This window comes from Tachysurus fulvidraco, chromosome 11, assembly GCF_022655615.1.
Source record: "Tachysurus fulvidraco isolate hzauxx_2018 chromosome 11, HZAU_PFXX_2.0, whole genome shotgun sequence".
Classification (NCBI taxonomy): Eukaryota; Metazoa; Chordata; class Actinopteri; order Siluriformes; family Bagridae; genus Tachysurus; species Tachysurus fulvidraco.
Window position 1 is genome coordinate 25,219,363 of NC_062528.1, and position 15,645 is coordinate 25,235,007.

Below are 15,645 nucleotides of genomic sequence, written 5' to 3' on the forward strand. Positions count from 1 at the left end.
TGTGTGTTGTGTGTGTTGTGTGTGTGTGTGTTTTGTGTGTGAGAGTGAGTGTGTGTTGTGTGTGTGTGTGTTTGTGTGTTTTTTTTTGTGTGTGTGTGTGTTATTTTGTGTGTGTGTGTGTTTTGTGTTTGTGTGTGTGTGTTTGTGTGTGTTTTTGTGTGTGTGTGTGTGTGTGTTTGTGTGTGTGTGTGTTTGTGTGTGTGTTGTGTTGTGTGTTGTTTGTTTTGTGTTTGTGTTTGTGTGTTTTGTTTGTTTGTGGGTGTTTGTGTGTGTGTGTGGTGTTTGTGTTTTGTGTTTTGTTGTGTTTGTGTTTTTGTTGTGTGGTGTGTTTGTTTTGTGTGTGTGGTGTGTGGTGTGTGTGTGTGTTTGTTTGTGTGTTTGTGTGTGTGTGTTTTTGTTTTTGTGTTTTTTTTTTTGTGTGTTTTTTTTGTTTGTGTTTTTGTTTTTTTGTGTTTTTTTTTTTTGTTTTGTTTTTGGTGTGTGTTTGTTTGTTTGTGTTTTTTTGTGTGTTTGTTTTTGTGTTTGTGTTTTTTGTTTTTTTTGTGTGTTTTTTTTTGTTTTTGTGTTGGTTTGTTTTTTGTTTGTGGTGTTGTGTGTGTGTGTTTTGGTTTTTTTTTGTGTGTTTGTGTGTTTTTGTGTGTGTGTGTGTGTTTGTGTGTGTGTGTGTGTGTGTGTGTGTGTGTGTGTTTGTGTGTGTGTGTGTGTGTGTGTGTGTGTGTGTGTGTGTGTGTGTGTTTATATAAATTGAAGGTTTGTGAAGTATTTCTGTATAAATGTGACCCAAAACATCATCAGATTTTCACACAAGTCCTAATAACAAAGAATAATAATAAAATAAACGAGTCAAAAATATTAAACTTTAATTACTGAGACAAACAATCCGACGTTACAGATGTGTAACTGGCAGAAGTGTGAACCTTTATTTCAGGGTCTCTTGTGGCTCCGTGTGCAGTAATAACTGTAAGTTTCAGTGTCCACTTACTTCTGATCAGTTCTGTACAACTGTGTAGAAGAACTTTCTTCCGTTCCTCAGTACAGAAGAGCTTCAACACTGAGATCTTACTGGGTGTCCTCACATGAACCGACTGCTTCAGGTCCTTCTACAACATTGCAAGACGTTGACTTGGTCATTCTAAAACAGTCCCTTTGTTCCTCTTTAATCAGTGCACAGACTTGGTGCTCGTTGTCTTGGTGTACGATCCATTTTCTCTTGAGATCCAGTTCATGGTCAGATGTTCTGATATTTTCATTTAGAGATCACTGGAATAATCTGAGTTCATTGTTCATCCTGGTCCAGATGCAGTGATACAGGCCCACAGCATGATGCTACCACCAGCATGTCTCACAGACACTATAAGGTTCTTATGATGGAATTCGGTATTTTACTTTCTCCAAAAATGACGCTTCTCATTTGGTTTCATTCCTTCACAAATTATTTCTCCAAAAGTCCTCTGTCTTGTCCACATGATCTTTAGTACTTTATGGACATCAGTGTTCTTTTTGGAGAGTAAAGACTTTCTCCTTGTGACTCTGAGGATGTTCGATGTTCACCTGATGTCAGACTTATGAACATTAACATAAGCCAAAGTAAAAGACACCTTTAGTTGATTAGAAGTTCCCCAGGATTCCTTTCTCACCCAACAGGCTGTTAGTGTACACGTCTTACTTCTGGAGTGATCTTAGTTAGTTGAACATTTATGGGGATGTCCCAATGGTTTTCCTCCATGTCTAAAAAATCTATATGACAATGAGTCCAAACTCAGGCCAAAGCCCAGTTAGCCAATTATCTCCCTGGTGTCATGTGACTCATTAGTGCTACAAGGTCTCAGGTGTGAATGAGGAGCAGGTGTGTTAAATTTGGTGTTATCGCTCTCACTCTCTCATACTGGTCACTGGAAGTTCAACATGACACCTCATGGCAAAGAACTCACTGAGGATCTGAAAAAGGAATTGTTGCTGTACATAAAGATGGCGTAGGCTATAAGAACATCTGCAAGACCCTGAAACTGAGCTGCAGCACAGTGGCCAAGACCATACAGCAGTTTAACAGGACAGGTTCCACTCAGAACAGGTCTCGCCGTGGTCCACTAAAGAAGTTGAGTTCACGTGGTCAGCGTCATATCCAGAAATTGTGTTTGGGAAATAGACGTATGAATGCTGCCACCATTGCTGCAGAGGTTGAAGGGGTGGGGGTTCAGCCAGTCAGGGGTCAGACCATACACCACACACCGCATTAAACTGGTCTGCATGGTTGTCGTCCGAGAAGGAAGCCTCTTCTAATGATGATGCACAAGAAAGCCCACAAACAGTTTGCTGAAGACAAGCAGACTAAGGACATGGGTTACTGGAACCATGTCCTGTGGTCTGATGAGACCAAGATAAAAATTTTTGGTTCAGATGGTGTGGAGTGTGTGGTGGCAACCAGGTGAGGAGGACACCTCCTTGTACTTGGCTACAGTCCAGCATGGTGGTGGGAGTGTCATGGTCTGGGACTGGGCCGAAGGGTTGATTCCAACATGATAAAGACCCCAAACACACCTCCGAGATGGCCACTGCCTTGCTAATGAAGCTGAGGGTAAATGTAATGGACTGGACAAGCATGTCTCCAGACATAAACCCTGTTGAGCATCTGTGGGGCAAACTCAAACACAAGATGGAGGAGCGTGAGGTCTCTAACATCCACCAGCTCTGTGATATCATCATGGAGGAGTGGAAGAGGACTCTAGTGGCAACCTGTGACACTCTGGTGAACTCCATGCCCAAGAGGGTTAAGGCAAAGGAAAATAATGGTGTCCACATATAATATTGACACTTTGGGTCCAATTTGGACATTTTCACTTAGGGGTGTAATCACTTTTGTGTCGAGTGGTTCAGACATTAATGGCTGTGTGTTGAGTTATTTTGAGGGGACATCAAATTTATAAAATATATCAAGTTTTGAATAATTTTTGTCTGCTTAAAGTCTCAACTTATACTGCAGGAGTTCAGCTCACATTAATGATAGACTAGAACATGTTGTTGGTGTTAAAGCCACAGCTCTCTCCTGGATCAGGTCTTATTTGACATGTTAATATCAGTACGTAGATCTAAATGGTGACCACTCTAAACAAACTAAGGTAACGTTCGGTGTTCCACAAGGTTCTGTATTAGGCCCATTGCTTTTCTCCCTATATTTGCTGCCCCTTGGTGCAATTATCCATAATCATGGTATTAGCTTCCACTGTTACGCTGATGACACACAGCTATGTGTTTCAGCTCAGTCAGATGTGAGACACCACATTAATAAGATTGAAGATTGTGTGAAGGACATCAGACAGTGGACACTTACTAACGTCCTCCTGTTTAACTCTGACACACAGAAGATCTTGTACCAGGACCACAGACAGACAGAAGTAAGCTTTCTGATTACAGAGTAACTCTGGATGGTTTTTCTATTACATCATGTGCAGCAGTAAAAGACCTCGGTGTGATTATTGATACTGGTCTCTCATTTGAAGCTCATGTAGATATATCAGTGAAGTTATCTCAGAAATTATCCCTAAGAAAAATCGAAATCTACACGGGGATTTGTGTAAAGCTGCTATAAATAATTCTGTAGGTTATTCTAAGCCTGGATATCGACTGAAGCTGATCTTGCTCATGGCACCATATCTGCTCGATCAGCACACCCTGAAGCATTCGGACATATTTTCTTGACTAACCCCCAGAGAAATACACCAAGCCATGATGCACTTCTATCTGTGGATCAGACTCAAATCTTTGTGGTTTGCTTAAGAGAGCTACATGTTCAATTCCATTTTTATCGGCACAGCGGTAAACGACCTGCGAGTCAATTCCTCGCCGCCTTTCCTTCTTCGCCGTATCATGAATATCAAACCTGACTTTAATCAAGGCCAGAGGTTCTGTTTAGAGACAACACTGAATATATTGTAGCATCTTCTGCAGATCGTCAGTCATGAACTCGGCCATGTTTCGCTTGTTTTTGAGAACAAACCCGTTTAAATAATAAACAGTTACAGAGGATTACGGTAGCTGTTTGGACAGAAACACGAGCCTCACTTTACGATGTTGTGACAGGAAGTCATGTGTTGGTCATGTGACCTGCACGTAATGTCTAACAATACACTAAGCAACAAAGTGATTCTTCATTTTCTTTGGACTGAGATACTAAGGAGGTTTAATGTGATAGAGAAGAAACAAATCAAAATGATTGGACGATTCTTCAGATCAAACCTGTGGCATGGAAGATCAGACCCTTCTTCAGTTCTCCACACACTCACTTGTTCATACCTGCAGAAACAATGAAGGTAAAAACTATAACCTTGGTCAATCTCAACATTCACCATCTCCCATTAAGTGAGATCTGGTGACCGCTGACATTAAAGACTTTGTTTTGGTTCATTGTTGTCGTGGGATGAAGTGAACTGTTCCACATGAGTGTCCAGGACTGATACAAGTGTAATAACCTTGTAAATGAGTGCTTATAAAAGATCATGAAACTCTGGTACTAACTAACTGACCAGTTTAACACGAATAAAAAATAAAAATAAATGAGTGTTTCATTTTTACAGTCAGAGTCCTGTAGGAAGTCCACAGATGATCTCGGGAAACCAAACTATAAAACTATTCAAATATAAAACATAGCAGGCTAATGGGTTAAACATATAAGAGTAAAAACATTTTTTCAGGATTTATTGACATCATTGAGCAGTGAAGTAGATGAATAAAGAGACTGTGGTCAGAGCGCCACCTGGTGTCTGCAGTGATGTGTTTACAGTGAGCTGAGACCCAGACACATGCTGGTGCTCTCAGAGTCTGGAATATTCACAGACACGTTAGTGGAGTGTGTGAATAAAGTCTCACCTGATCTCACGTATATACACCTGTTTCTCAAAGAAGCTAGAATTTGTTCTGTATGTGAGAAACACACAGCGTCATGAAGACCATGAAGTGATCAGTGTTTACCCCAGACTTTACAGAATGGCTCTCAGCCTCAGTGTCTGTAGATCGCTGTGATTCAGACGTTTTACCAGACGTCTGTGTGATTCAGACGTTTTACCAGACAAGCTGTGACCAGTCACGAGGATTAAATAAACCTGTGTAAATGTCACAGTCCCACTGCTGCAGACACAAGGACAAAGACTTACACTGTGTTCTAGGGTTATATTGGGCCCTGGGACTGGAGTCTCTAAGCAGATGGTTCAGGGTTCAAGCCATACTGTTTGGCCCTTGAGTAAGGCCCTTAACCCTCTCAGCTTCAGAGGCACTATATCCTGTGCTTCCTAACAAAAAGAAAAGACTTTCACTGTTCTGTAATCTTTATGTCACTGTTTATGTCTTCTTCAGACCACAAACCAAATGTTTTCACATGGTTATTAACTCTTGGCTGAATCGTTAAAACACACGTCACACCACTGGATCTGAATCCTGACAGTATTTTCCACTGTGACGGGTTTCCCTCTGCCTTTGGCTTTAATCCTGGGTGATGAGATGCTGTGTGTTTGGAGTTCAGTTTTCCAGAATGAGCATCGGTGTTGTCGATGGTGATGGAGTGATGGAGAGCCACAGCAGGAGACACCGTGGTGGTACCGAGTCACCAAAATATTTAAATCATTTTCCTGGAAGTGACAAATTATAAAATTCAAAAGTGAATATTTACAAAAATGTTTTCTCGATACGTTCCGTGGGATTGGTGTCTAACTGTAGCACTGAGGGACGGACCTGAAGACCACAGAAACACTGATTTTGATCTCAGGGTCATTTAAGTTTAATATCATACTAACGTGAAGCGTATTTTGTCTGTGAATATTTTCCATCAGTTTGTAGAAATGACTAGAGTGACTGTTCATGCGCTCAGTGTCCGAGTGTACTCAGGGACGAGTATCGTGTTATCAACCATGTGCAGAAACCTGATTATTTTTTTCTTAGGAAAGATCTGGCATGATGTTGTGGACACATTTCAGTCTGGTGACCTGCTAGGCGTCTCACTGTGAGGTGTTGGGATCACACTGAATTGTTAGGTATGTTTGCAGTGTTTCTGCTCATCTCTGAAGTCCTGTTTGACATTCAGGACCTTTAGCAGTCTTTCCACAGTGCAATGAATAAATCTCGCTCCACTTTTCTAGGTCAGACCTGAAGCACGTTTCTGTGAAGCTCTTCAAAGCAACACATCCACTGGGTCTGAAATTATTTACTTATTTGCTATATATAGAATATCTGAGAATTTGCTGAAGATCAGAAAACACACAGTCTAACTCCTCACAGTTATGGAAGGTGAAGATTTGCCCTTGTGAAGGTTCTCTCAGATGTTTGAACAGTCTCAGATGAGGAGTTTGGAGGTTTGAAGTGTGTTAAAAAAAAAAAAACAATGCATGCTTCTGTTTATCTCTCTGACCAACACTGTGAATTTCGTGAAGCTCTGAAAATGTTTGGGAGAAATAGAAGTGAAGTTTGTAATCAGATTGTTTAAAAAATCTTGGGACCTGCAGCAGCTACAGAGGCATAAAGATGATCAGCTGAAACACGAAGTCATAGAAAGAAAGGTGGAGATTAGTCTGAGTGGAGAGGTGATGATGTTAGCACCAATATGGTGTCATGCTGAAGAAGAGCTCTACAGATAGAGGGTGTGATATGAGAGTTTTGATAGAGAAAAATAAAGGTGGTCAGGAGAAGCTGCATTGTGTTTGTGGATTAGAGGAGTGTATGACAGGGTGCTGAGGGTACAGCTGTGGGGTCTGAGGAGGTCAGGAGTGGTGCATGAGGTACATCAGGGGATGTATGAGGACAGTGAGGAGATGTGTGGAAGGAATGATGGACTGGTTCAAGGTGGATGACAGATCAGCTCTTGGCCCTTTCCTGTTTGCGGTGTTGATGAACAGGATGATGATGAGATCTGACAGGAGGAACCATGGACTGTGATGCTCATGAATGACATTGTGATCTGTGGTGAAATTAGGGAGCAGAGGTGGAGGTATACACTAATACCTGAGCGTAGAGATGTTCCTGTACATCACAGACACTCTGCACTTAGACTTTGGGGAAAAGATTTACATCTATTTCAGATAAACTAAAGTAAATATAAAATTTGAAACTAGCCAACCTGGCAACCCTGTGATTAACACTTACATTCTCTTCTCATTCTCCTCCATGTTTCCTCCCAGTCCTGTAGCTAAGCAGTCAGAGCAGAATGTGAGTGGGTGTGGCCTAGGTCTTAGCCACACCCCAACTATTTTGCATAATGTTGAACTTGAGCAGCGAGTGCATGTGATCTAAAGTCTCCAGAGTGAGAGTGAGATGTTTTAAAGGAAATCTCCTGGATTGGTGATAAATAATTATAAGAAATATTAAATTTATGTGTAATTGTAGTTTTTTATTGATCTTTTTAGTTCAGTACAACAGACAAGCTTCATATATGTCTGAACACTCATCGTCCTCCAGCCTGCTGTACAAATAAATATAGAAAAGCTGCATATTAACACAGTGGTGTGTATCCAGGCTTCAGAGAAACAGGGGCATGTTTCCGTCATCACCAACAAACAAACACATCGTTAGCTTTTACACAGAAGAGCTTTAAAGGCTCATGATGCATCATAAACATGTGTGTGTTAGGTGAGCAGGTCCATGTGGAGGTCGATTCTCTGCAGTACTTCCTCTGGCATGCAGAAGACTGGATTCACTGCTTTAATTTGTTCTTCACCCAGTAAAGAGAGACCAGCTACACCGAACAGTGTGTGGAAAGGGTCCACCTGTATACACACACACACACACACACACACACACACACACACACACACACACAGAAAACAAAACACATTTAATCATTTCCGTTGGTAATTAACTATTTTACTGCAGTTTGGAATATCTTCAGTAGTGGGTGATGACGATGATAATGACGATGATGACGATGATAATGACAACGATGATGACGACGATGATGACGCCGATGATAATGACGCCGATGATAATGACGCCGATGATAATGACGACGATGATAATGACGACGATGATGATGACGACGATAATAATGACGACGATGACAATGACGACGATGATAATGATGACGATTATAATGGCGACAATGATAACGACGACGATGATAATGACGACGATGACGATAATAATGACGGCGATGATGATGACAACGATGATAATGACGACGATGACGATAATAATGACGGCGATGATGATGACGATGATAATGACGATGATGATATTGACGATGATGATGACGATAATGATGACGATGATGATGACGATAATGATGACGATGATGATGATGACGATGACAATAATGACAATGACTATGATAACGATGATGATAATGACGATGATAATGGCGATGACGATATTTACGGCGATGATAATAACGATGATGATGATGACAATATTGATGACGATGATGATAATGACGGTGATGATTTTGACGACGATGATAATGACGATGACGATAATGACGATGACGATAATGACGATGACGGTGATGACGATGATAATGACGATGATGATAATGACGATGATGATAATGACGGTGATGATATTGACGACGATGATAATGACGATGACAATGACGATAATGACGATGAAAATTATGACGATGACGATAATGACGATGACAATGACGATGATGACAATGACGATGATAATAACGATGATGATATTGACGACTATGATGATAATGACGATGATATTGACGATGACGATGATAATGACAATGATGATATTGACGACGCTGATAATAAAGACGATGATGATAATGATGATGATAATGACGATGATGATAATGATGATAATGACGACGATATTGACGACTATGACGATAATGACGATGATATTGACAACGACGATGATAATGACGATGATAATGACGATGATGATAATGACGATGATGATATTGATGACGATGATGATGATGATATTGACGACGACGATGATAATGACGATGATAATGACGACGATGATAATGACGATGATGTTAATGACGATGATGATATTGACGACGATGATGATAATGACGATATTGACGATGACGATGATAATGACGATATTGACGACGACGATGATAATGACGACGATGATAATGACGATGACGATGATATTGACGACTATGATGATAATGACGATGATATTGACAACGACGATGATAATGACGATGATAATGACGATGATGATAATGACGATGATGATATTGATGACGATGATGATGATGATATTGACGACGACGATGATAATGACGATGATAATGACGACGATGATAATGACGATGATGTTAATGACGATGATGATATTGACGACGATGATGATAATGACGATATTGACGATGACGATGATAATGACGATATTGACGACGACGATGATAATGACGACGATGATAATGACGATGACGATGATATTGACGACTATGATGATAATGACGATGATATTGACAACGACGATGATAATGACGATGATAATGACGATGATGATAATGACGATGATGATATTGATGACGATGATGATGATGATATTGACGACGACGATGATAATGACGATGATAATGACGACGATGATAATGACGATGATGTTAATGACGATGATGATATTGACGACGATGATGATAATGACGATATTGACGATGACGATGATAATGACGATATTGACGACGACGATGATAATGACGACGATGATATTGACGATGATGATGATATTGACGATGATGACGATAATGATATTGATGACGATAATGATGATGACGATAATGACAATGACGATAATGACAATGACGATGATAACGATGATGATAATGATGATAATAACGATGATAATGGCGATGACGATGATATTTACGGCGATGATAATAACGATGACGATGATGATAATGACAGTGATGATATTGACGACGATGATAATGACGATGACGATAATAACGATGACAATAATGACGATGACGATAATGACGATGACGATAATGACGACGATGATAATGACGATGAAAATAATGACGATGAAAATAATGACGATGACGATAATGACGATGACGATAATGACGATGACGATAATGACGATGATGATGATAATGACGATGATGATATTGACGACTATGATGATGATGACGATGATGATATTGATGACGACGATGATAATGACGATGATGATATTGACGACGATGATAATAACGACGATGATAATAAAGACGATGATGATAATGATGATGATGATGATAATGATGATAATGACGATGATGATAATGACAACGACGATGATAATGACGATGATAATGATGATGATGATGATAATGACGATGATGATAATGACGATGATGATATTGACGACGATGATAATGACGACGATGATAATAAAGACGATGATGATAATGACGATGATGATGATGATACTGAAGATGATATCAGTTGTGTTTATGAGTGTTTTTACTGAAATGATCACCACACAAACAGGAAGTGAATAACACAAACCTAAAGTCAACATCCTGAATGATTCCTCAGACTAAACCTATACGACTCATCACAGTGTGGAGAAATGTTAAGTGTAGATCAGATTTAGTCTGGGAACATTACCATGTCTCCGGGTCGGTCGGCGAAGCCCCCCGTCTCCTCGTCCTGACACGCCAGGATAAACCTCCTCAGCTTGGATTTATCGATCCAGTGAATCCTGCCGATGATCTTCAGTGCAGCAAGAACCCACCACGAGTAACACACATCCGGCAGCTAAAAAACACACACACACAAACAAACACACACACACACACACACACACACACACACACACACACACACACACACACACACACACACACATCATTATTGTAGAACCTTATGTCTTATCTGCACAACAAACATCTCCACACTGTCTGAACAGGAAGACAGACAGACAGTGACAGACAGATAAAGGAGGACATAAAGGAGGAGGACAGACAGATAAAGGAGGAGGACAGACAGATAGAGGAGGAGCACAGACAGATAAAGGAGGACAGACAGATAGAGGAGGACAGACAGATAGAGGAGGACAGATTGACCCCTCACTCACAGATATTATCATTCTCATGGATCAGTTTATTGTCCACTTTTCCCTACAGGTTTTCTTTCTTTTCCTTCCTATTAAAGGACCCATGTTTAATTTCCTCTCAGCAATGTGTGTGTGTGTGTGTGTGTGTGTGTGTGTGTGTGTGTGTGTGTGTGTGTGTGTGTGTGTGTGTGTGTGTGTGTGTGTCAGTCAGACCTTCTCAGGTCGGCCGTTCAGTCCTCCAGACGGGAGCTGCCTCTCACACAGCCACCAACCCAACAGATCAGCATTCACCCGATGGAGCTGACCAGTGATGGAGAGGAATCCTGTACAGCAGTAAATCTATACACACACACACACACACACACACACACACACACACACACACACACACACACACACACACACACAAACAGTTAATAAGAGTGAGTGGTCTTCCTCCTGTATACAGAACAACTATTACTGTTTGTGTGTGAGAGTGTGTGTGTGTGTGTGTGTACAGTATGTGTGTGTGGGTGAGAGTGTGTGCGTATGTGTGTGTGTGTGTGTGCATGTATGTGTGTGTGTGTGTGTGTGTGTGTGTGTGTGTGTGTATGTATGTGTGTGTGTGTGTGTGTGTATGCATGCGTGTGTATGTGTGTGTGTGTGTGTAAGTGTGTGTTCTGACCTGTCCAGCATGAGACTCAGATCCCGGTCTACAGCCAAATCCTCCATCAAAGTTCATGCAGGACAGAACAAACTGCACGGCTTTATCCACATCCACTGCATCTAACCTGCCCTAAACACACAAACACACACACACGTACACACACACACACACACACGTACACACACACACACAGATTTATTTCACTTTTCAGTGTTCAAATTTTAACAGATTACTGTGTATCTGTTTCAACATTCACCTTCATCCATCCATTTCCTCCTTTATTCCCATCTTTCTTCATCTATTTCTTTCTTGTATGACTATTTTATGACTTTTTTACTACTTTATTATTATATTTTTTCCTCTATTTTCCATCCCTCCATCATGTTTAGCTCCTTGTTTTCCTCCTTTTCTCCCTGTATATAATCAGTAGCAGTAACAGTGGGTAAAGGTCTCAGTATCCTAAAGCTTCCTGTTGATCTGTAAAGGACTTTTATTTATGACACCTCCTTCTTATTGTATTTATTACAGAATGATGTGTAAAGGACTTTTATTTATGACACCTCCTTCTTATTGTATTTATTACAGAATGATGTGTAAAGCTGCTGCAGTGCTGCACATAGACTACACAGCTGTAAAACATCTGTGTTAATGAGAGTACCAGCAGAGCGAGTGTGGCCACAGCACAGAAGGAGAACCTGGTGTCGATCTCACCTGAGGAACACAAACCAGCACATGAGGAAGATTACAGAGATGTTACACTTCATCACACACACTCTCTCTCTCTCTCTCTTTTACATGTTTACTCATTTTAAATAATAACTTCTTCTCTCCCCTGATTGGCTCACAGACTCACTGCATCAATAAATAAACAATTCTCTAAATAAATAGAATGTTTTACCCCATTTGTCTCCTGCGAATGATCCGTCCTCCTGCTGTAGCCCCTGAACATATTCCACTACTTTATCCACATCAATTGATTTAACGCTGTCATACAGGGTCAGGATCTGTACACATGTAATAAAGAATCATAATGTGGTACAGTTGTGTGTGTGTGTGTGTGTGTGTGTGTGTGTGTGTGTGTGTGTGACCTGCACAGCACTCAGTGTGTACAGCAGGTGGGGGTCGTGTCCCACACTTGCGCTCATGCCTCCACACTCGTGTTGACTCGCTTTAATGAAGTCAATGATCTCGTCTCGGTTCATTCGATGCAGCTGAGACATCAGATCCATCACAGTGAGACCCCAATAAATCCCACTCATCCTCAGGTACTCTGACAGGGTGTACTCCTGTACACACACACATACACACACACACACACACACACACACATTACGTTCAGTCCAGTGTGATGTTGATGATGATGATGTTGATGAAGATGATTATTATAAACAGTAGAGTGAACACTCACATAGTCGTCTTTTTTGGAGCCATAAGCAGCGATGTAATCTGCATGCTTCTCCAAGAGGAGTGTGTGTGGTGTGTCAGGTTTAATCACTACGTCTTTGATCTGAGTTCCCTACATACACATACACACACACATACACACACACATATATACACACACACACACACACACACACACACACACACACACACACACCATAGAGCAAAGCTTTAAGAATAATATCTAAAACACAGTAGACTGTGACAGATTAAACAGACCTGAGACCAAACACAATGTGTACAATATCTTAAGATAAACTGTTCTGACCTGAACACTGTGTACATACTGAACACACACAATGTTAATCCTGTGTATACACAACACTACACAACACTACACAACACTATACAACACAACACTACACAACACAACACAACACAACACTACACTACACTACACAACACTACACAACACTACACTACACTACACAACACTACACAACACTACACAACACAACACTATACAACACTATACAACACTACACTACACTATACAACACTATACAACACTACACTACACTACACAACACTACACTACACAACACTACACTACACAACACAACACTACACAACACAACACTACACTACACAACACAACACAACACTATACAACACTATACAACACTACACTACACAACACTACACTACACTACACAACACTACACAACACTACACTACACTACACAACACTATACAACACTACACTACACTACACTACACAACACTACACTACACAACACTACACTACACAACACTACACTACACTACACTACACAACACAACACTATTACATTTTATTATGTAGTTATGAGTAAATCCTGTGTCAGACTCTGATCGTGTGTCTGACTCTGATCCTGTGTCAGACTCTGATCGTGTGTCTGACTCTGATCCTGTGTCAGACTCTGATCCTGTGTCAGACTCTGATCCTGTGTCAGACTCTGATCCTGTGTCAGACTCTGATCCTGTGTCAGACTCTGATCCTGTGTCAGACTCTGATCCTGTGTCAGACTCTGATCCTGTGTCAGACTCTAACCCTGAGGCTCACAGTGTAGATCAGACTCTAACCCAGAGCCCCACAGTGTAGATCAGACTCTAACCCTGAGCCCCACAGTGTAGATCAGACTCTAACCCTGAGCCCCACAGTGTAGATCAGACTCTAACCCTGAGCCCCACAGTGTAGATCAGACTCTAACCCTGAGCCCCACAGTGTAGATCAGACTCTAACCCTGAGCCCCACAGTGTAGATCAGACTCTAACCCTGAGCCCCACAGTGTAGATCAGACTCTAACCCTGAGCCCCACAGTGTAGATCAGACTCTAACCCTGAGCCCCACAGTGTAGATCAGACTCTAACCCTGAGCCCCACAGTGTAGATCAGACTCTAACCCTGAGCCCCACAGTGTAGATCAGACTCTAACCCTGAGCCCCACAGTGTAGATCAGACTCTAACCCTGAGCCCCACAGTGTAGATCAGACTCTAACCCTGAGCCCCACAGTGTAGATCAGACTCTAACCCAGAGCCCCACAGTGTAGATCAGACTCTAACCCAGAGCCCCACAGTGTAGATCAGGCTCTAACCCTGAGCCCCACAGTGTAGATCAGGCTCTAACCCTGAGCCCCACAGTGTAGATCAGACTCTAACCCTGAGCCCCACAGTGTAGATCAGACTCTAACCCTGAGCCCCACAGTGTAGATCAGACTCTAACCCTGAGCCCCACAGTGTAGATCAGACTCTAACCCAGAGCCCCACAGTGTAGATCAGACTCTAACCCTGAGCCCCACAGTGTAGATCAGACTCTAACCCTGAGCCCCACAGTGTAGATCAGACTCTAACCCAGAGCCCCACAGTGTAGATCAGACTCTAACCCTGAGCCCCACAGTGTAGATCAGACTCTAACCCTGAGCCCCACAGTGTAGATCAGACTCTAACCCTGAGCCCCACAGTGTAGATCAGACTCTAACCCTGAGCCCCACAGTGTAGATCAGACTCTAACCCTGAGCCCCACAGTGTAGATCAGACTCTAACCCTGAGCCCCACAGTGTAGATCAGACCGTTCATTAGGACACACAACAGCTTCAGTGTTTATTATAACCTCCTCATTATATTACAGCTTATTGTTGTTATTACTGCAGGTAGCGACCTAACATTACAGCGCTCTTATTATCCTCTACATTATTTAACATCTTTTCTATAATAAATGTTCACTTTAAACCTGATAATAACACAAATAAATATAATTTAACATCACTTACCATCCTGTCAGCAAAGCACGGAGCTTAGCCACAGAGCTAACCGGCGCATATTATACACGTCACTGCCTTACCGGAAGTGGGTTCTGCCATTGTTTACAATTCACTTGTTTTCTGTTATTTAATGTTGTGTGTAATTCAAAGCTCTGAAGTGGCCCGTTTATATAACTATAATCTACGTTGAAGTGTGAACCGAGTTTTTAAACACCACAAAAAATAACAACGTTTAAGCTTTTTTTTTTATAAACTTAACCAGAACATCATAAATACACAAATATTCCACAAATCTGTATATCTCCACTATATAGT

At 41.3% G+C, this 15,645-nt stretch overlaps 1 protein-coding gene across 1 annotated transcript; it reads right to left on the bottom strand.

Moving 5' to 3' along the window:
* Nucleotides 1-7,348: 7,348 nt before the first annotated feature.
* On the bottom strand, nt 7,349-15,489 carry rabggtb (Rab geranylgeranyltransferase subunit beta). The gene is made up of 9 exons (XM_027139050.2): nt 15,340-15,489; nt 13,053-13,160; nt 12,733-12,930; nt 12,543-12,648; nt 12,303-12,355; nt 11,663-11,773; nt 11,212-11,337; nt 10,551-10,700; nt 7,349-7,745 (listed from the first exon to the last, which is right to left on the bottom strand). Exons 1-9 carry the CDS (start codon nt 15,340-15,342, stop codon nt 7,605-7,607), a joined length of 996 nt encoding a protein of 331 aa, XP_026994851.1. The 5' UTR covers nt 15,343-15,489; the 3' UTR covers nt 7,349-7,604.
* Between the last annotated feature and the right edge of the window lie 156 nt (nt 15,490-15,645).